This window comes from Epithele typhae (genome assembly GCF_022376455.1).
Source record: "Epithele typhae strain CBS 203.58 chromosome Unknown BXZ73scaffold_96, whole genome shotgun sequence".
NCBI lineage: Eukaryota > Fungi > Basidiomycota > Agaricomycetes > Polyporales > Epitheliaceae > Epithele > Epithele typhae.
In genome coordinates, this window is record NW_025954287.1 from 83532 (window position 1) to 105434 (window position 21903).

Genomic DNA, 21903 nt, shown 5'->3' on the forward strand with positions numbered 1-21903 from the left:
GTACGTTCTCCCCTGCAAGCGGAGTTCCTCCTTACTTCTTGCTTCTGCGTGCCGTCATACCCCAATCTCGCCCGGTCACACTGCCCGCCCGATGATGTCCCGCACTGCCGCCCACGCTGCACCTCCCACCGCGCGGTGTGTCGAGCGAGTTGCGCACATCTGACTGAACGGAAGATCTCCAAGGTATGGAAGCTGCAAATGCTCACCTGGAAGAGCCGCAGGGTTCTGCTCTCTGATGTACCCTCGTCGGATGTTGTACTTCGGCGCACATTTGATTTGTCGCTGCTCACCTGACTATACGCTCAGGTGGCCTCTGCACGGCCGTACTCCTCCTGATGAATGGATATGTGACCGACGACCATGAGCACTGAACACAACGTGACTCTTGACACCCCTCCCTCATTTTCACGGATCTCGTCCCTCTGTGGTCTCTGCTCGTGGGTCCAGGTACCCGATCCGCGTTCGGGAGAAGCCCAGCTGCGTACCAATAGACAGATGGCACTGCGCCGAATTTCTATGCTCGAGAAGTCCACCTGCGACGATGCCTGCGGATTCCGTTACGACACGCGCGCACTACATATGGTCCATGTGCATGAGGTCTGCATGCGCGTGTGCGATGTTTTTTCTGAGTGTTCCAAGGGTATGAGGACATGTTCTAAAGTGCCATGAGAGATCTAGGATACTATAATAAGTTCAAAGTAAATAGGGGGTAGTGCAAGTACAGAGCGGGTCGCCACACCAATGCCCGGCGGGGTGCGGGGTACGCTGGGGATTCAGAACTTCAATTTATTACCAACATGTCTTCAAGGGATAAGCATACCAGCGACTCTCGAAGACAGACGACCGGCGGGCCGCCTTTCAGAACATACACAGTTGGGACTGGTGGGGAGGCCTATGAAAATCGGGTGCTGAATACGTGTCGAGAAAGGCACACAGCGACCTCAGCAAGAGGGCCATCTCTCGCGGCACGTCGAGACCTCCGAAACATCACATGTCCTGTGCTCATCGTGGGTAAACCACCAAGAGAGGCAGACATCAGGACGCACCAGACAGTCGTTTTCCAAGTCGATATACCACAAAGGTTTGACCGTCACTCCGGAAAACGGCTTCAAAGCTTCGTCGAGGGTGTTGAGGGCGAAATCATAGTCGGGGCACTGCCGGAACCGCTCGTCATAGTTGTAGTTTGTCCACAGATAGACGACGAAATTGCGCGAGAACGCCAGAGTCTGGGCGGTGTCCAGCTGCACACCAGACTTCTTCGACAGATCCCTCGCCGTAAGGCACAGCGCCGCGGCAAACATACCTCCCCCCGTTGACTTGTATTTCCGGCGACTGTCGACCTCCTCCCAGGTAGGGGCTTCATCGAGCGGCTCGTTGTTCAGCGGAAGCTTGAGCTTGTGGTGCTTGACGTAGTCGATGGCGACCTCCGCCTTGAAGGCGTAGCCGAAACGCCAAAGAAGGGGGCAGTTGTTGCCGTCGTACACCTGAGCACGGGCAAGACGGCGTCGTGGACAATACTGCGCTTTGGATCGTGCGACGCGCTAGTATGCGGAAGCTCAGAGCACACATGCAAGAATGAGAAACGAGGAAACGCACTTCTCGACGGGCCACTTCCGATGGATGAAGTTTCTTGGGGGGCGAACAGGTCGCCGTACCAGCGTTTCCCTTCCCATCCAATCCACACTTCAGAGGAGACGCCACGCAGTTGGAGCTCAGTGAGGGAGGCGTAGTAGGGTTGAAAGTGTCAGATCCTTCGTCAGTGTTGCATCCTTGTCGCTCGTGGGTCATGTCAGTGCGAGCCTGTATTTTGGAGGAGAATGGGTGAGTTAGGGCACAAGAGTAGGGGGGATGAGAAGCTTGAAGGGAATGTGACTTGGAAGGCAGTCGCGAGTCGCGACTCGTGAGGGGCGTACTAGTACACGTGATCGCGTAGTGACAACACCTGCTGCCAGGTACACCGGCGCTACTCTACCTTCGTCACAGCCCAAGGTTTTCTCAACGGTGACCGCTTCTCAGACCTCTGCGAGCCGGACAGCCCGGGACTGGTCGTCCGCGAATCCTCCACTATTTCCAGCTCAACATATCTATCCAGGAGCTCAGTGTCTGCGCCACATTAGCGCAAAATCCCCTGCTTGTAACAAATTTTCGACAGGCTCACCGGTGAACCGAGGCAAAAGTTGCTGGCCATAGGAGCGCGAAGGTTGCATGTGCTCTTGCTAGAGCGCGCCGAGCAAGGATAGTCTTGACAACGACGCCAACAGAGCGATTATAATGATACATAAATGCTGGTATTTTGTACAAGGACGTCCTGGTCCGGACTCGGCTGCGCAGCCCCAGCCGACTCAGATCGACTGGTATCGTCTATATACCGTCTACGGCAACCCCGCCGCGCAACCCACGCACTTCGCCACGTGGACGGTGGGACCAGGGCGCTTGGCGAGCGCCTCATGGTGGTGGGTGTGGTGCGGGCCGGCGCAGAAGCCGCACGCGGGGGCCGCGCGGCACCGGACGGCCGCGTGCCCGTACTGCTGGCAGTTCGAGCACTGGAGGGGGCGGTCGGGCACGCGCGCGAGGGTGCACGCGCGCGGGCCGATGTCGAAGAGAAGCCGCGACCCGTTGAGGGCGCGCAGCGTCTTGAAGTCCTCGTCGTCGACGACGTCGACGAAGAGGGTGGCGGTGGTGGCGTCCGCGGCGTGGGGGCCCCAGCGGACGGAGGTGGTGGTATCGGGGAGAGACGCGCGGCCGTCGGACCACGCGGTGTCGCCGGAGCGGTGAACGGCGTCCCGGAGGACGTCGAAGGGGGAGAGGGCGACGGGAGCACCGGCGTCGTCGAGCGCGGAGCACTCAACGTGGTGGTAGAGGACCGAGACCCGGTTGACGTACCTCGACGCGCGCAGGGGCGTGGGCGCGCTGAGGAGACGACCGAGCTGGTCGGCGAGGACAGTGGCCTGGGCGTCCCAGGTCATAGGGGCGTCGCGGGGGCAGATCGCGGGCACGATCGTCCACCGCGTGCGCGCGGGGTTGGAGGAGAGGCGGTCGATTTTGAAATCGACGGCCCGGCGGAGGACCTCGAGGGCCTTGGCGTCGCTCGACCATACGGGGGCGTGGGTGGGGTCGTGGGCGGCGTGGAGGTAGACCAGCCGGGCGGACCCGGCTGGGCGGCGGCGGCGCAGCGCGGCCAGCGTGTTTTGAAGCGCCGTCGGCGCGGCCTTGGCCGGGGCGACGGGGGCGGTGGCGGGGGCGGGGCAGGGGCCGTGGGAGCGGCGGCTGCCGCGGGGCGCGCGACGAAACCCTTGCGGGCCGCGCCGGTCACCCCCTTCCCCTTCCTCTTGGCGCCGGCGCGTGCAACCGTCGCCCAGGTGGGCTCGGGGACGCTGGCCGGGGCCGCGTAGACGCGACACGCACCGCATCAGGCCTAGGGCTGGCGATGGCGATCACGTGTGGGGTCGATAGGCGTTCTGGCCGAAAGCGGCGGTTCGAGCCTCGCCACCGCCCATGCAAGCCCAAACATCCCCGCCCGGCTCGGGCCGTGCGTCATACGCTCGAGGCCAGGCCGCAATCATCAACAGCGTTGATCCTCGCAGCGATGTCCCTATCTATATAGCGTAGATGATTTATATATCTTTCTCCCGTTTGTTGCCTTCCGTGTTGTTACCGCCGCAGTTGTCATTTCAGCAGGCACAGACTTGGGGACTCTGGACCGCTGGTCGAGCCGGTGCTGGAAGACAGATCGTGAGGACGGCCACGTTGACTCGGACTTGCCAACAAAAATCGCGGCTTTGACGATCAACGACACTGGAATCCGTAAACGCCCGGGAGTGGAATGCTGCTAATACATGGTGTGACGAAGTATGTCGAAGATAATATAAGTTATGGAAAAGGGTAAAGTGGGGTGCCTATGAACGATGATGAATGCACGGCTCTATGAATCCTGGCGCACCGCACGTACCATATACGAAACCATCCGCGCGGAGAGCTCTCTAGGAACCAGCAGTCATGCAAAATCCGGGAACCTGCCCAATGAATATGCCGTCAAGCACTCCACGAGCGGTGCGTGCACGAGTGCTGCGGCGCGCAGGTATCCATCCGAAGCTTGAGAGACAGGGGGACCCATCTGCAAGAGTCCGATTAGATACCGTCGGTGGTTGACCGGAACTGAAGACACATACCGCCGAGAAGCTCTTGGCGAGGTCGAGGTCGGACGATAGCTGCGTACATGCGAGCTCGACAACGTGCCACGCGCTCTCGAACGCAGTCAGCTTCTCGCTGAGCGTCCGCGTGTTGGCTTCGATGTTGTCGGCGGCTTCGTGCAATGTCACGTCGGAGCCGACGTCAGAAAGTGCTTTCTCTGGCTCGAGTGATTGATCTATACAAGTGGTGAGGAGACTATATGAACGATAGTGGCAATGTGCTTACAGGGTGTGAAGTACATGTCGAGTCGAGCACCGTCTAGAAACAGAAGGGAGTTGGCATGCTTCATGTTGCAAGTATCTATCCAGACTTACAGTACGTTAGATGAATGCTGTTCAGACGTCCGAGCGTATCCTTGAACGTGTCCAGAATTTTCATCAAAAAGTCATTCAAAGCCTGCAATGATCGTCAGGAGCGTGCGACATAACATAAATTTGATTAACTGACCTTCCATATGGCTGCACAAAGTCTACCGATAATCCAAGAGGGCCAGTCAATATATTGCGCACATATAAACCCAGATGAAAACACGTACTTCTCGATAACGCTCCACACTTTGCCCCAGATGCCTGCCTTGTCGTCATGCGCGTTCACCGCCTTGTGGACCTTGAGAGGAAATCCGTGGACCTCCTTCGCGAGCTCGTTGAAGTTCTCCGCGTTCTCCCGTGCGGTGTTCAGGTGGATAGGTATCGTCTGAGCCGCACCCAGATCGGCACACGACCGCATACGCGGACACGCAACCGGAGCTCACCTCGAGGAACTTCCCGATCATCATTGTCTTCTGCTCACTCGAGACCTCCACCGACTGCGACAGAGGGACCAAGACGCTCGTGAAATCTGTGGTCACCATCAGCTCCGTGCGCACGTACAGAAACTCCCACCACTCACTCCTCATGAAGTGCGCACACATCCCCGCGTTCTGCTGCGAGTCCTTGTACGTCTGCCGGTGCCGCTGGCGTGACCGGAGCCCTCAGCACCTTCCCGCGACCCCGCCGCGCGCGAGACCAGAAGGAGAAAGCGCACCTGCCGCAACCGCTCCCACCCGTCGACGAGCGTCCGCCGCGCGGGCCCGAGCTCGCGCATGCCCTCGAGCTGCGCGGCCACGTTCCGGAAGAGGTCCTCGATGTCGAGCTGGTCGTCCAGTATCCGCGCGAACTTCTGCTTGAGCGCCATCTCGGAGCGGTGCGCCGCCTGGACGTCGCTGTAGAGCGGGAGCGGCGCGGCGTCGGCCATCGTGCGCGATGTGTGGCGGGCGGGGGTCAAGAGGACTGTGGCGGAGGGGGGTCGCGGGCTCGGTCGAGGGCGTACGGGAGGAAGGGCATAGATAGCGTTTGCGGAGGAGGCATGGTGCCTCGAGGCGGGAAACAACGTGGTGAGCGCGCTCGGCTCGGCAGCCTCCCTTCGATGGTACCAAGGGATAAGCGCCGATGGGTCAAATCTACAAGACAAATACTAATAGCGTCGCTCAGGGAAAGAGTTAAGCGAGGGTGAAACCACTCGATATAAGTCCGAAGAACTGCCTTTGGCTCGGCCCAGGCGGGAATATAGCCGATGTTCGGCGCACAAGACCGTAGAGATTAAAACATCTCAATTCTCCCATTACCACAAAGTATGTACTGTACAGAACGCTAACAGAGTCCAAGCAAAGGACGGCGTTTGTGTTGACCGATCATTCCGTTAATTTCAAGTAAAGTCCGTCGCAAAAAGTGTGCCGTTCAACCTTAGCTTCCCAAAATCCTCTACTGGTCAGAGGAGTCGAGCGCATTGTAGATCGGGCAGAGCTCCGACCACGCCTGCGGGACAGGGTTGGCCAACGCGACGTCCGGGATGTCCTCCGCCATCACGACCGCGAACCCGGCGTCGAGGTGGAAGTCGATGTGGCAGTGGAGGAACCACGGCCCGGGGTTGTTCGTCGAGAACCGGATCGTGACGTTGTCGCCCGCGGCCGGGGTCCCGGTGCTCACCACGTCGCGCCAGACGGGGTTGACGTAGTTGTAGTCCGTCTGGCCCGCGGAGCGGACGACGGCGAAGGCGTGTCCGTGCAAGTGGAACGGGTGCGGGGCGCCGGGGGCGTTCGAGGTCGCGGGGAACGAGATCTCGATCGACGAGTTCGACGGGAGGGAGTACACGGAGCCGGCGGGCAAGAGGTCGTGGGCGTTCTGCGTGCCAGAAATGATCTGGAGCAGCACAGGCACGGTCGGCGGGGTGAAGGTCGCGTTGTTGATGAAGAAGTTGGTGCCGTTCTGCGCGGGAAAAGAGGGGGTTAACACCGGGCTAAGGGGCGCGGTTCAGGCACGGGGCACTCACGAAGTTGAAGACCATGTTCAGTGCGAGGTCAACACCGCCCGTGACAGGTTCACCGGGCTAGGTGGGGCGATGCAGGTGAGCGCCGAGATCTCCACAGAGAGAGCACGAGAAACCGTACCACAACGAGGTCATCAAGGGAGTGCATGTCCGACTCGACGAGTGGTGTCAGGGACGTCGGTGCGTTAGAGGCCGCAGGCTCGACGAGCGGCATATCATCGTAATGGAGGATGGCGGAGTTGATCCCATCCGCAAAACCGGTGTTGCCGACGTTGGGGTTCGCGCGGATCCAGTACGTGCCGCTGGAGTTCTGGTTCGCGGTGAGCTGCACAAGCCGGGACCAAGACATCGTGTCAGTGTTGAGGCGTGCACGAGATGCAGGGCGGTGCGGAGAGACGTACCACAAACGAGTAGCGCTGGGCGGCAAAGATTTGGATGCTGTCGACTGTGATGGGTTGGGTGGAGACGGAGTCGGCCTCGATGACGGTCATCGTATGGTTGTCGATACTGAACTTGTAGTTCGGGTCGCATGACAGGGACACCAGACGGAAACGGTATCTGAAAAGCAACGGTTAAGAAGCGTGAGCTCGGGAGTTCGAGCTGACGATAGCAATCGACTGGCGTACCGCTTGCCCCGAGTGACCGTGATCACCGAAAGGTTAGCATTGGGCGTCGCAGGGCTCCGGCCCAGTCCGTTAATAAGTGTCGAATCAGAGGCCCTTCATCGGATTGTATTAGTAACAACGACAAATGGTCCATCTGAACGCACTCACGGGAAACGAGAACCGAGCTTGGCTGCGGTGTGGTACCAATCAACCAGAGTGATTACGGTGCTGTCTAGAGAACCGACGTTGGGTAAGCTTCAAACTACACTGTCAAGTTCAAGTGTCATACCGTCATCAACGTCATAAAGGCTAGCATGCGGGTCGTAGGGATCGTAGACCACCATAGGACCGCGAAGACCATCGCAGTACTGGGTTGACAGATGGCTGTGGTACCAGAACGTGCCTATCCGTTGACCGTCAATAAATCATTCTCACCACAGCCAATGTAAGTCTATACGTACCGGCCTGGCCGGGAACACTGAAGTCGTACAGGAAGGAGTGGCCAGAGGCGATGGGACACTGGTTGACAAAGGCGGGGCCGTCGGCCCAGTTGGTGCCGGCCTGGAAGAAACCGTGCCAGTGCTGCGAAACGGGAGTCAGCGTGCATCAGTGCGGAGATGGTCGGCGGCTCGTACGATACTGGTGGTCTTGAGCATGGTATGGTTGGTCATCTGGTTGATGAGGTTCAGCCGGAAATTGTCTCCCTGGAGTTTATGTTAGAATCAGAACGCATACAGTCGCATCGGGGGACACTCACCATCTTGCCAGCAATTAGCGGCCCAGGCATGAGACCGTTGGTGACGACGGCATCGCGCAGGAAACCGTCGGGGCTGATCTGGGCGTCGGTGACAGTGAGGTCGGCAACGGGGCCTATGGCGGCGTGGACAGAAGCCGCGGCAGAAAGGGCGAGGAAAGAGAGCAAAGACTGGAACCGGGCCATTGCGCAGACTTCGAATGCTGAATAGGAAGAAGACGGTCGCAGAAGCCCAGTGAGTGGTGAGCTGAGGGTCTGAGAGGATGAAAGACATGCCTTATATACTGGGTCGCGCCCAACGCTGCCGTCGCGAAGAGCACGGACATAAGTGGGATGACAGCGAGCGCTCCGTGGAGAAGTGGTTCGGCGCAAACAGGCTATAGACCGGGAAGGGGACCGCCAGGGACAGGCTGACCAGGTGCGGCGATCGCGCGAAAGCCGTGTGACGCGTGAGATGTAGATGGGGCCGAGAGTGAGGTCGAAGAGCCGCCGCACATTCAGCGCAAACGCGGGTGGGGTGCGCCCGGGAAGATGGGCGGTGGGGGTCGCTCGTTACAGATTGGTGTAGGTCGGCTCCGCAGGGGGAGCAGTAGAATGATGGCTGGGAAGAGAGTCTAGTCCCGGTTCGTTCGCCGTAACGAAGGAGCGGCCGGTGTACATGACCACAGGCACGAACTGCGAGGCTGAGGATATCAGCAACAGTGAAGGCTGCGGGTCGCGGTGTACTGCGTGGCCAAAGATGCGTGCGCGGCCTCAGCGACGTGCGTCTGAGGGAGAGCACGGCCGGCGGGCGACGTGGAGGATCTGCCGTCGAGTGAGTATAGGAGGGGAGCGCGCGTCACCCTCCATGGAACTATGGCGATAAGCGACGGCGATATTGCCTCCGTTGACGAAGCACTGGCAGGCGGCAGAGCGGGCAGCGAGGGCCGTGGCACGGTGGCAGTGAGCAGCAAACAGGCGTTTACGCGCGTTGGCGGCTGTTGGCGGCGATCCGGACCCCAGCGCCTTTCCCCGCCCGCGCTCCTCCTCACCGCCATCTTGTCCTCCCAGTCAGTCAGGCCGCTGATGTTGTCACAGTCATCTCTTCCTGGCGGTGTGAAACTTCCCCTGGCACCCGCACTAATCCCTCGTTCACGGCCCCACCGACGTCTTCTTTCCGACCCTCGGACCCGACATGTACACACCCGTCCACCACCAGGCAGAAGGCGACCCATACACCGGCACTTGCGCACTCGGGGCTCGGTCTCGGCAGCGGGCATCACAGCATCCTAGCCTGCCTGGTGTCGTCCTTCGGCGTTCGCACCCCGTCTCCCGAACAGCTCACCCAACCTTTGCGGTGACCCCGAAGCTGTTTCTTGCCAACAAACCTACAAGTCATCATGATCCCCGATGTCCAGTAGCTTCGTGCGTACAACCTCCGCCTGCCAACTATTTGTCGCGTCTCATTCCTAGTTCAATATCGGTGTTTGCCCTCGGGCTACGTGCATGCCCCGGTTTTCTCGCCGATCGTCCAATTATACACTCGCAGCACGCGTGTCCAGAAGACGCGCTCGTCTGTCGCTTTCCATATGTCGATGCGCAGAAAACGGTGGAATGCCGTACTTGCGCGGCTAGGACTAGGCACCTGGTACGTCACAAACGCCTGGAAAGCACCCGAAAAGGATAACTCAGACGTTGTTTGCTGCAAGTGTCGTCCCTTGGCCGATTGTCGTGGCTTGCACAGCCAGATCGCTCCCACCAAATGTCTCCCGACTGTTTCTGAAACGATACTTGACCGCCCACTGTCATCCTTTTTCGTCTCGCTTGTCTGTCCTTGTGCGTCTCGCTCTAGCATCCAACTATTTCTTCGATGATATTCCCACTCAGGCTGAGCGATTTGTGCGTAGAAACGCTCGGCTTATGAAGTGACGAACGTTCGGATCCGGCAACGAACCTTCCTGTGAGCGGACGTGAGCCTCTACCAGCTTGCTGACTGAGAACGCCACATGCCAGCCGGCTGACATCCACGCCCACCCCGGCTTTCTGTAGACCCACATCGTGGGCGACGGGGATCTTTCAAAAGATGACGTCATCTCAAGTATGCTCACTGGTCGTCGACCCATTGCCTCCGGTCTACGGCTGACGATACGTCTACCCACAGTGGTCGAGGTACATATTGCCGCTTCCCGTTAGACGGAACCCCCTTGTACGAGCGTGGCAGGTTTGTCGCTGAAAACATTCTAGTTCGTCGTTCGCAACGAGGGCCAGGCACCCAAGACACGCACGAGGTTACTATTTATCGCTCGTACATCAAAAATCATGGCTCATGACCGAGCTCCGACCTGGGGGCGCTGGTAGCAGTGGGGAAGGTTCGCAGACACAATGGCGAGGCGCGGCACCAGGATGAGCGAGATTCTCAAGGTAATCAATACATCAGACTCCTAAGCTTCATTGATGCACGGTCGTTCCACCTCCGGCTGCCCCCCGTTCCGTTCTTGTGGACCGCATTTATTTCTGAGAAAGCCGTCCACGGTCCCAGGCTTGCTGCGCCAGATATATTCCGGCAAGCTCTGCTTCTACTTGACCATCGCACACATCTAACACGTAAATTGCTGCCCTCGACGTTCGCTTACGATGGCCCTCGACTGCGCACGCCCTCTTCCCCACCGCCGCCGACTGCGAAATATGACCCGAATCGCGACAAGAGCCAATTGCGCCTGTCCCAGGCGGGCGGAGACGTTCGCGGACCCGAGGCGCATCTAGATCGAAGGATCCCGCAGCCACGTGACGAGCCACTTCTGCCCCAGCCAAAGGTACGCGCCCTGCAGCTGCGATCCACTGCTCCCGACGACGCGTCTAACCCCGCGCGCGGGTTCGCGGCCCTCAGACTGAACTCTCCCGAACTCGGGCCCGCGCGGCCGCCGTGTGGGTGCGCGGCCGACGCGCACGGGCCGGGTGAATGGTCGTTATTCCCGACGCACGCCAGACGGCGTGCTCGACGGGGTCGAGTCAGAACTCGGAATTAATGGAAAGACATCCATAAGAATTTACGGACGATTTAGGGCGCAGAGAGCCCTAAATCGACGCGTGCCTGACAGATCCGCGGTGGTCGGGCTGTCAGATTGGAACTCCGACGTCGCAGGGAGGTCCGTAAATCTCTACTAGCATGACCCCAGAGTTGAGAAATGGGAACGCCCGCAAGATCAAACCATGAGAATCTCGACCATCTCTGTTGCGATAGTCTTCGGATGTCGTACACATATTGGTAGTGTCATACGAAATCAGTGTGCAAAGTTTCAAAGGAAACTAGTACATATTGCGCCCCCAGTGGACGAACCGGCCGCGGACCCTAGAGTTGAGAAATTTCGCCGAGGCTCAGTCACGGCGCGGGTCACGCAGCCGACATCAACTCCGCTCGGCTAGGCTGTCAGATACGTCCAGGGATGACAGCATCCTCCCCAACGACAACGTCGGAGACTGAAATTCACTCACGTTCTGTGGCCGAAGTCACGCTTGAACTGACCCAAAGTGCGTTTTCGCCTCCCTCCCACAGATATCGTGCCGGAGAATTCGAATTGGGGCAGCCATGCTTCATCCAATACTCCTCACGCAGCTTCAACCTAAGCGCTGGTCATGGGATCGTAGCCGACGGATATCAAATCTTCGACTTTTCTCATTTGAGAGATGTTTGCGAAAGATCGGGCTTGTTTCTGCACGGAACGACGTCGTTCTTTTTGCAAACGAAAGTGAGAACATGTTCCTACTAGCGTGTGAATTTTCAACATTATCGGACGAGGGACGGGACCGCCAGACCAGATTTCTCAACACTGGGGGCATTTCTCATCACTGGGGTCGGACTAGTAGCCCCTCAGAAATCTACGGAGGGGGGGGCCCCCCCTCCGTAAATCTTCCAAGTGCCCTATTCGTCCCAAAAAGGAAACTTTTTTCAGACTCCGACTTGCCTTTTTCCCGTTTCCGCGCTTCCTCGTCTCGTCCACTTCGCCGTACTCTGTACTCCCCGCTACATAGTCTCGCGCACGACACACACCACGCACAGCCCACCCGGTGGCAAAACGATGCAGCCACCTGCGCGGTGCAGCGGATTCATGCCCAGTAGACACCGTCTTTTTTACCGTGTTATCACTTGCTCACGACACCCCCAACGCCTACATTTCCTCCTCACCTTGCAGCCACACCCCTCGAGGTCCGCCGCGCCGGGGAACTCACGCGCTCGCGCTGCCGCCACGGCGAACCACGGGCTCGCGCGAGCTTTGCGCGCCCCGGACGCCATTGCGTGCGTCGCGCTCAAGGACGAAGAGCTCACGGCGCAAGCACGCGAGTCGTCGCTGTCGTAGCGCTCCTCGATTTTTTCTTCTCCCAACTCGCCCCCTCGCCCCCGTCGTTATCCACAGTTGTCTGCGCGGCCGCGGCGCGCGATGCCCAGCGCATCAAGTGCCCCGCGCGGCGCGCGCGAGGGACTAGTATATACAACCGCGTTTCCCCTGGGATAGATTTCCGAGTGAGGGTCAGTGGGAACAGGAAAGCACCACGAATTGGCGGCGGGATTGCGCCCAGTGCGAATCTGCTCGCTCGCGCGTGCGTGCATGGAGACTCGCGCGTGCACGCGCCAGCAGGCGCAGACGCGCGGGTGTCAAATAGGCCGTGGCAGAATAGGGCCGTTTGGAAACACACTACAGTGTCCCACGGGTCCTTGAGACGCGAAAAACATTCCGGCCGATATCTCTGCGTTTTCGGGTCGGCGGCCACCACGTTTTGGCATTTACATATCTCTACTTAGTGGCCACCTCAATGAATATTTTCGGGTGGATACGATGTGCGAGAGACGAGTTCGACAAGATATGACATATGGTCCCGAAGTCCGCACCCACCCCTCCTTGAGACGGCCCATTTCGGGCAATAGATCATAGATCTCCCACGGCGCGCGTTGGCGCCTAGTCACTTGATCCATCCGAGTCGTGGTCGTGGTGCTCGATGCCGTCCTCCTACTCGTCCCCCTCACACGGGAGTTCAAGTCTGTGATGTAGTTCGCTCATTCAAGGTGAGGTTTCTGTGCAGGACACGGAGAGGCCAGTCGACGCAGCACAACGCGACACCGTGTGAGAGTGTCACGTGGTAGGTGTATGCCGGCCCAACAGACGCCGTTGACCCCGGAATCCCGGGACATGCCCGGCATCACCAGCCCTGTGATATAATCACTTGAAATCTCGCAGAGAGAGAGCTAGAGGTAATGGAAGTCATGCCTCGCATTTCCGGAGTTCAGGATGTTTCCATACTCTTGATGATATGCCATTTAAGTTTGCTCACACACTCGGAAATGCGAAAACATATTCTCATGATTTCAACCGGCTCTGGAACCAGCTGGGATCATTACTCTAACTACAAGGTGCATTGTTGTGCACCGAAAGTCCATTTTTTCAACAATTGTAAGCATGTACAAGAGGAGTCATCGCGGTCTGTTTCAAGGACCCGTGGTGTCTCAAGGACCCGTGGGACACTGTATAGTGCGCGAAGATGGCTCCACCTCCGCGACTCCGCTGCTCCACGGCATCGCGGCGCGCTGGTCAAACGCCCGTCACGCATCTGCAGTGTGACCGGGCTGGCGCACGCGAACTGACTGCAGGTCGCGTCCCGTCATCGATCATCGTTATAATGTCCACGCTAACCATCGTGATGAAGGCGAGGGACTCCGGAGAGGTTAGGAAGACGAGATCGGCGCGGTGATATGATCGCCTCAGCGGGTGAGCAACTCCGCGGCATGTTACGGTGACAGTCACGCGGGGCCACTGGCCAGACTCCAATGCTCCAACTCACGATTACTCCGGTGCACCATCGTAAGATTCCAAACGGCCCTAATTTACGGAAAGCACCGCACACAGACGGGCTTATGGGAGGGGCCATCCGCCCACGTCAGCGGAGTTTCAATTAAAATCAAGGTTTACGGACGTTTACGGGCTCTGAGCATCCGTAAATTCTTATGGATGTCCGTCCAATCCAGCGTTTCGCGGGCTGCGCCAGAGCCCAATGTGATCGGCGCGCAAATCGCGCAGGCGTCTGACTGGGGAGCACCATGCGGCCGCGAGCCTTGGCGACCCCGCTCGATGCGGCGACTGCAGTTGAGGTGCCGACGGGAGGCGTACGCACACGGGCAGCGACCGGGTGTAGTCCACTCGTCGCTCCGGTCAGTACAGGCCCCGAAGGCGAAGCCCACTCACGAGCGCTAACCCCGCGCCGTCGGTCTCTCATGCGCGCATCTCCCGCGTTCCCTCCGTCATTCAGAGCACCTCTCCTACAGATCAGTCCCGTCAGGGCCCCCGCCGCACCCGTGCCTTACAGCTCGCCGAACGCACGACCACCGGAGGGTTCCCACTCTACGGACGCTCAAATCGCGGCGGAGCAGCGTCGCTCAGGGCAGGAGCCCAAAGTAGTACGTATTAGCCTGGTGCTGCGTATGTATCGCGACGGCCTCGCGCCGCTCGCGTCCACATCCACGCGGCCAGGCTAAAAATGCGGAGACGGCGGCGGACGACTCTCCGCCGTCGGCTTCACTTCATACGCCAGTTTCTGACAGCAGGGGAGTGGTCGCGCGCCAGGACGTCCGCGATGTCACGCGCCTGCCCGCCGCTCCGGCCAGTGCAAGTTGCAACCGTCGAGCTGCCGCGCCAGTTGTGCGCAGGGACGCTGGAGACTGCGTTGAGAATCCCTGGTAGCCCTACGGTTGACGGGCGGTGTAGGGACTAGTGGTCGCGACATGCGTTCTGCCATCATGCAGCTGTACACTCGTTGCCTAGCGGTGCAGTCTGGCTGAACCTTGCCCCGCCTGATAACCTCGCGCTTCCGCGCTTCAAAGAACGCCGTCGCTTGACGTGTCTACTGAATGGTGTGTACAGGCATGGAATACAAAATTCGTGGTTCGATGCTTGAGGGATCATTTTTGAATCCACACTGATTCGGGGACCGCTCTCCGACATCACAGATAGGACTGCAGCGCGCTGCTGCGTAACTGCACTCAAACATGATCGAGCTCGTCTGCGGAATATGCCAACGGATAGCAGCGGCGTGGGGAGAGAGAGATACACATCATGCCGTCTACGCTAATACCGGGGCAGCTCCATCCTTCACTCGGCCCGCCTCCCGTCCCGCGCGTCCCGGATATACGACCGCCCGGAAGCCAACCTGCCTTACCTCTATTTGGGTCCCTGATCAGATCGCACGCCTCATCACCGCGCAGATTACGCGACGACGGCGATAAGTTCCTCATCCAGCTATAACGAGCGGACTGAAGTGCACATCTGCTTCCGCAAGGCACACCCGCGCGCGTTCCGAACGCTGACTGGTGTGCCATACTGGAGGGGACTGGGCCGAAAGTCACCGCAGACGCGAACCAGGGCGTGCCGGGAAGTCGCCACTGGGTTCTGCCGCGAGCGCACGGATCCATGCGACGGACGGCGCGAGGGCCTAAGTCTGAGCTTGCTGACCGGCGCCGGTTCTGCTGGGAGGCCGATCTCGCCCGGGGCGCCGGGGAGGCCGCTGTGGGAGACCTGGAGACGTCCCTGCGCGGACCGCTGCTCGAAGTCCTCCGCGCACGTAACGTTCGAAGTCCAACGTCGGTAACGGGTCGGAACAGTGGGGTGGCCCTTCTGCGGAGCGAGCGTCGTTTCTGCGCGAGCGCGATCCGCCACAAAGACGATGTGGGTGGTGGGTGCTCTGGCCGCCGGGCCGGGTTGAGGCCAGGCGACAGATCTAGAACGCACGCAGCTCGGGATTCTCCCCGGTCTGCGCGTGCCCTTGTCTGAAGGCGGCCTGCAGCTGCCGCATCCAAAATGCTGAAGCTCATGCAAAAGAACGCGCGATCGACCAATCCAAATGCCTGAGCTGCAGCACTCAAGTACTCTAGTGCTCACCTGACACCAACACCGATCGCGAGCGTTCGTGTCCTTCAGGCACCCATTCCGAATGCTCAGCACGGCCAGAAAACCGCCGTTGTGCGCATCTTGGACGGCCTGCAAGACCGTCTGTGCAGGAACCACTTGCAGAGATCGATCATAATCCGGCGCACCTCTCAAAGCCCCTTGACACCCTGGCTGCTGTAGCCACTGTTCTGTGTTCTTGAAAACGATCAGCCTTAATGGGAGCATCTATTCTGAGGCTTCTTGAAAGTGGCGGCGGAGGGGGCGACGCGGACGGATGTGCATGGTGTCCAAAGAGGCGGGCCGGAAGGGCGGACCGGAAGATTCAAGAGGCGTGGGGCGGGGTCGGGGCAGAAAGCGGGGCGCGGTAACGAGACGGAGCAGGAGGTAGACGGAGTGAGAAGGGCAAGCGTTGTGGTCGAGCATAGCTCGATGGTGGGCAACGGAGGTGGGGCAGGCTGAGGTGGCAGCGCGTCGGAGGCGCCTGTAGTCGCGCGATCGACGTCTTTACCACGGACGAGCCCTGTCAGACGCCAGATGGATCCCGCTCATCCCCATCCCATGGCCAGGGGATGGTCACATCCACGGTGCGTTCTTTGACTAAGGGGCTACGCCTGACGATGGAGAGACGAGATATTTGCTTGGTCAACATTCCGCTGGATGGCGCAGTGCAGGGGTCGTTATGCAAGCAGCTGGCTACCTGTGAGCCGTGCGGCACGAACGTCGAACTTCATCTCGAACGCATATGTAGTCATGGAGGAGTCCACCTCCAACTTGAGACCTTCCTCCTCTACTCTAGTTTTCTCCCATCCCCGTGTCGATGTTTTCCGAGATTCTGTGCAAAGCAACCAGCAGGGTGTCCTTCGATTCCCCCGCCGACCCTGTCCCTACTTTGCTCGCCCTCCTCCTATTTCAACCCCGGACGCACCACACCCTGACGCATAGGGCCATCCACTGGCGACTCGACCAAGTGATGACCCAGTTCGTCAACGCGCTGATTCCAGAATACCACGTCGAATCATCCCAAGATCTGTACTCCTGCGTCGTCACCCGGCTCGACCACTTCGTGGACACCAAGGGCAACTTTCCCCGCGAGTACATCGTCGCCCACGTCGCTCTCCCCCTGCCCGTTCCTGCCGAGCTTTCCTCCGGTAAACCGCTCGCTCCGCGCACCATTGGCTTCCTCAAGTTCGAGCGCTGCTGGAGGAGCTACGATCCCGTCGACGTCCACCACCCCCTCGAATTCCCCGCCAACCGATGCAAGTGGCTCACCGCGGACGACACCCTCGGCGTCTACGATCCTAACTACCACCCGTGGGCCTCGCGCCGCCGGACGCTCCTCCGCTCCAGCCACAGTGCCCTGGCAGTCCCGCTCGCGCGCGCGCTCGTCGCGGCGTGCGCGCTGCGCCGCATCCACCCCGACTGTGTCGAGAACACGTACGCACACGCGTGGTTCGCCCGCGGCTTGTGGGAGCGGCTTGTGGACCCCGACGCGGCGGACGGCAGTGCGGGCCAGGACGCCCGCTCGGAAGATTCAGGCTGCTCCAAGTGGGGATTGCTGAAGCGTCGTGTTCTCCGTAACAAGACCCCCGCGGTCTTTGTGAAGGTGTTGAAAGAGAAGGAGGCGGAGGAGTGCTGGGCGGTCGAGGACAGGGTCCTGCGCGAGCTCGAAGCGGGCCGGGCGGAGATGGCGCTGCGTTTGTCCGGCAAGGGCGCGTGTGCAGGCGAAAACCGTACGACCCAGATGCAGGCCGTCTCGGACCTTCGGGAGGCGTTGGATAGAGGCGTGTGGGCGGGGGCACGGAGCGATCTGGACCGGAGGAGTGCTAGTGTCACTCTGTTCGGATAACCGCTAGTGTTCGGACAAACGCGAATTGCGCTCCAGTGACTCCACCGATAACCATGAAATTTTAGATTTGGCCAGGATAGCTTCTCACACACCTGCGTGTTAAGTTTCGTGTCCCCCTGGCCCTACTTAGCTGCGTCCGATCTCGAGGATGCACTCATCTGACTGGGAGGAGTGGGAGAAGTCCCACCCTTGGCGGGTCTTGGCTGAAAAACCTAACCCAGCGCTCCACTTGGAATTTTTGGAATGTCATTCTTGCGCAATTTTAAAGTGTTCTCTAAATTCACCGAGAGGATGCGCCTTCGTGGGCGTCGACAGTACAAAATTGAGCTCTGGAGGCGTGACAGTGATCCAGCACTTGTGTGTTGCCTCGAGCTCAGCGCCCAACTCGATTTGGGTTCTGACGTCGGCTACAATATTTATCGGAAAAACCGAATCGCGCTTGCAACGCCATTGCAACAGTCCCAAGATCGATCCGAATTGGAACGGTCTTGTCAGACGACTAGTTTCTCTTGCAAGGTGATCGCAAGTCCGGGGGCTACCTGGTTATTCCGGGCGTCCACCTCGCAATTTGGGCTTCGTTTTTCTGTCGTCCTTTTTACCGATTCACACTTGTAATGGTCTCGACACAATAGCATTTACTAGACTACTACACAAAGACCGACATGATGTACACCGGACAGTGTCAAGCGTGATCCTGACAGATCTACCTGGGAGTCCAGGGGAGCATCAGGAAAAACACAACTTGCTAATTGGGTCTAAGTTGAACTAATTAGTGCAACTTAGACATATTAGAGGATCTTCACTAATTAGTGAAGTCCCTGGAAGTTTAGAGCTAAATAGTCCTAATTCGCTCTAATTAGTGTCTAACCAGTGTCTAACTGCTGCAATTGTGGAGGTCTGTAGAACTAATTGACACACAGTAGGCATGTATTGAGCCCATGATATGTTTCAATATCACTCAATAGATCACACAAACATGAAGGAGAAGCAAATATATTCTTGTTCATCGTAAGGTACATTGTATACTACAAAGAAAGATGCAACACAAAGCCTGTGGGCAACATATCTACTCAGGCGAGACAGGTGAGACGGGCAAGAGCGGGGTGAATGAGGTAAGCGTCATAGGACGTGGGCGAGGTGGGCGATATGGACGTGGGCGCGAGACGCAGGCGAGTTGCGGACGTGGGCACGAGACAGGAGACGTGGGCGAGGTAGGAGATAGGCAACATGGACGAGGCGGGCGGCACGGAAACGCGCGACGCGACGAGAGCGAGAGCCAGTGGGCGAACGAGGCAGATCACACAGTGACGCAGGGGCAAAACGTGGGCGTCACGGAGGTGGCGATGGACATGGGTGACACGGGCGAAGTGGGCGAGATGGGTAAGATGGGCGAGGCGAACGAGACTGACGAAGCAGGCGAAGTGCGAGACGAGCGAGAGACGAGCGAGACGAGCGAGACGAGCGAGGTTCGAGGCGCGCGCGAAATGGGTGACGCAGGCAAGGTGGGACGTGTGGGTGCAAGACGGACGAGGTGGATGAGACGGGCGAGGCAGGCAAGGCGAGGTGCAAGTCGCGGGCGAGACGGACGAGGCGGCGACGTGAGTGACACAGGCCTAGACCGACGCATGCATGAGCGAGGTGACAGGCGCGAAGTGGGTAAGGATGGCGACACAATGGGGGCAACACGGCGGGATGTTCGCTCCTCGGGCGAGGGACACGGGCGAGGCGGGTGACGCAGAGGATGCGGGAGATGCAGGTGACTTGGGGGACACAGGAGATGTCCGGTCGATGCCGGGAACGCGGGCGAGGAGCGAGACGAGGGATAAGACAGGCAAGAAGAGTGCGACGTGGGCGCCGTGGGCAAAACGCGGGCGCCGTGGAGGTGGTGACGGACGAAGTGGGCAAGACGGGCGAGGCGGACGAAGCAGGCGAAGTGCGAGACGGGGGTGATACGAGCGAGAAGAGCCAGACAAGTGAGGTGCAAGGCGCGCGCGAGATGGGTGACGCGAGAGATGTGGGCGATACAGGCAGGACGGACGAGGGGGATGAGACGGGCCAGACGGGTGACAGAGACGAGCACGGGCGAGGTGCGAGGTGCAGGCGAGATGGGAGCAGTAGGCGACGTGGCGACGTGGGCCGTCTCGGGGGGTCGGTGTCTTGCTCCCTGCGCTTGGATTTGGGGATCGGGCAGGGAACGGAAAGAGAGAGAAGGGTACCGGGAGGGGTTGGGAGGCGTCGGTGTGGCGAGGACGGGAGGCGGGCTCAGTGGGCCACGGAGGACGGTGCTGGCAGTGCCAAGCGCCAGAGTTCACGCAACGCGCGTCGGTTCCCACGCGTCCGCCGCTGCCAGCGTGTCCTCCGAGTCCGACTCTGTGCTCACTGCTATCATCCCCATCCTCCCCGTCCTCCCCATCCTCCCATCTTTTCCTCCTGGCGCAACATCTTGGAGGACCACGCGAACACGCCCCTCGCCTGCCGCTTCCTCAATGAGCTGTCCCGGCCCCTTTGTCTTGGTGAGTCCCCCATTCTGCTCTCCTGCGTTCCCTGCCTCGCCCACCGCCTCCCCAGGCCCCAACCGTGCCATCGACCCCATCCTACAACGAGCCCGTGCCAACGACGCTCATTTCGGCGCCGCCGTGTCGCATGGCCGTTGCCGCCGTGTCACATTGCCCGCCCCCCGCCTGCGCACGCCGCAATTCTGCACCTTCTCTGTGCTGCAGCCCTTGTGCACGGTCTCCCCTCGTGCGTGGTCATGGCAGGGCTGGACTGTCGCCTGCAACAGCTCTGGCTCCTTCGCGGTACGTTTTCCTTGTGTCCGCTTTACTCCTTCGCCTATACTCATTCCCACCCTCCATTTCCGCGAGCTCGACCACGACACTCGCCGTGAGGTCTGGCCTGCGTTTCTCGCCGAACGGGCGGCAGATCAAGCACGCGGTGCACACCGCGAGCTCGCTTGCAACCAGCCGTGGGGTGCCGCTCCGGCTGGAGCACCTCGCGGGCACGCTCGACACGATGGAGGAGTTTGCGGCCGAGTTTGTAGGCCCCGGCCCCACCTCCCGCCCCCCGACCCCGCAAACCGGTTACCGCACACGCGCACACGGCCTGTCTGCCCACACAGCTTTGGCGCGTCTGCCGTGGCGAAGGACTACGTCTTCTAGCGCCACGTCGCCCGCCCACTTCGCCCGTGTCCGAGTCGTACGCCTCTCCCTCCTCACGCCTGCGTCTACGTCCGCGTCGTCCACGTCCGAGTTGCCCACATCGCCCGCCCACATCCGCGTCGTCCCCGTGCCCGTGTTACCGTGTCGCTGACCTCACCCACATCGACGTCGTCCACCTCCCATGTCGCCCACTTCGCCGTGCCACCCACCTTGCCTGCCTGTCGCCCGCCCGCTCATCTGTGTTGCCAACTCGCCCACATCGTCACCTTGCCTGTGTTACACACACCCTCCTGTCCTGCGTTGCCCGCATGGCCCGTGGGCCGCTTGCTGGAGCAAAAGAGGGTGTAGCAGTAGACACGCCTTTGTCGGTAGTGTACTTAGGTTGTGTTAGTTACCAATATATTTTGTCCTTCCTGCATATCTGTATGTGAATCAGTCTGCTGAGTGATGCTAAGCTTCTCGACTGGTTGCAATTGCTGTCCCCGATAGAAACTGTTTAGTATCAGATTGCAGGAGTTAGAGTGTTAGTATTGCACACTCTCAACATCTCCTAATGAGCATAGATATGCTCCACATTAGATGCATTAGTAAGATGTAAAGCCTAATATGTTTACTGTCAAGTGTGTTAGTTCACATGTGGTCTAAAAGTCGGATGATTAGGCATGTTAGACCACATTAGAGCGAAATGTCTGGTTAATAGATGTGTTAGAGCACAGTAGGGCTAATATGCAGATTGTATTTTTCCTGATGAGAGACGGAGCATGAGCACGGAAAACAGAGATGACAGAATGGGAGATATGGGGGCGAAGACGTTGAGGAAAGAGAACGGGGCGGTGGAGACAGACAAGAGCCCAGGCTGGCAGTAAAGACTCAAGAGTGCAATGTGAACAACGCTAGGGAATAACCAGGGATGCAGAGAGGCACAGAAATGGATGCAGAAGCACGAGGGAGTCTTGCAGCGCAGGATTGTCATCGATACGAGGAGAGCGGTGGCGGAGGGGGTGGCTTGGGAGCAGAGAACCAGTGTGGACTCAACGGGCGTGCAGATAGCAACAACAGACGACTAGCAACAGGGCAGGGGTGGGGCACTGGTGGTGAATGAAGTGGTGTCAGCGGACGACGTTTGTAAGCTTTG

General features: G+C 59.3%; 6 protein-coding genes across 6 annotated transcripts; 2 read left to right on the plus strand and 4 right to left on the minus strand.

Moving 5' to 3' along the window:
• Positions 1 to 1052: 1052 nt before the first annotated feature.
• Positions 1053 to 1457, minus strand: BXZ73DRAFT_6517 (uncharacterized protein; the record flags this gene model as incomplete). The annotated part of the gene is made up of 1 exon (XM_048021771.1): positions 1053 to 1457. A coding segment is annotated over one exon (405 nt), but the record flags the coding sequence as incomplete, so codon positions are not given.
• Positions 1458 to 2372: 915 nt separating this feature from the next.
• Positions 2373 to 2966, minus strand: BXZ73DRAFT_55567 (uncharacterized protein; the record flags this gene model as incomplete). The annotated part of the gene is made up of 1 exon (XM_048021366.1): positions 2373 to 2966. One exon carries the CDS (start codon positions 2964 to 2966, stop codon positions 2373 to 2375), a length of 594 nt encoding a protein of 197 aa, XP_047872198.1.
• Positions 2967 to 3994: 1028 nt separating this feature from the next.
• Positions 3995 to 5424, minus strand: BXZ73DRAFT_55561 (uncharacterized protein; the record flags this gene model as incomplete). The annotated part of the gene is made up of 9 exons (XM_048021364.1): positions 3995 to 4114; positions 4170 to 4366; positions 4417 to 4449; positions 4506 to 4587; positions 4639 to 4660; positions 4727 to 4884; positions 4943 to 5028; positions 5080 to 5143; positions 5215 to 5424. The coding sequence occupies 9 exons, from the start codon at positions 5422 to 5424 to the stop codon at positions 3995 to 3997; spliced, it is 972 nt and encodes a 323-aa protein (XP_047872199.1).
• A 506-nt stretch (positions 5425 to 5930) lies between these two features.
• Positions 5931 to 8040, minus strand: BXZ73DRAFT_55563 (laccase; the record flags this gene model as incomplete). The annotated part of the gene is made up of 10 exons (XM_048021365.1): positions 5931 to 6434; positions 6499 to 6555; positions 6617 to 6820; positions 6897 to 7053; positions 7122 to 7214; positions 7269 to 7332; positions 7390 to 7503; positions 7562 to 7682; positions 7736 to 7804; positions 7858 to 8040. The coding sequence occupies 10 exons, from the start codon at positions 8038 to 8040 to the stop codon at positions 5931 to 5933; spliced, it is 1566 nt and encodes a 521-aa protein (XP_047872200.1).
• Positions 8041 to 16581: 8541 nt separating this feature from the next.
• BXZ73DRAFT_106993 (uncharacterized protein) lies at positions 16582 to 17610 on the plus strand (the record flags this gene model as incomplete). Its single annotated transcript, XM_048016797.1, has 1 exon — positions 16582 to 17610. The coding sequence occupies one exon, from the start codon at positions 16582 to 16584 to the stop codon at positions 17608 to 17610; it is 1029 nt and encodes a 342-aa protein (XP_047872201.1).
• Positions 17611 to 18647: 1037 nt separating this feature from the next.
• BXZ73DRAFT_81974 (uncharacterized protein) lies at positions 18648 to 20919 on the plus strand (the record flags this gene model as incomplete). The annotated part of the gene is made up of 5 exons (XM_048023616.1): positions 18648 to 19112; positions 19493 to 19704; positions 19802 to 20123; positions 20331 to 20408; positions 20533 to 20919. 5 exons carry the CDS (start codon positions 18648 to 18650, stop codon positions 20917 to 20919), a joined length of 1464 nt encoding a protein of 487 aa, XP_047872202.1.
• Positions 20920 to 21903: the final 984 nt, after the last annotated feature.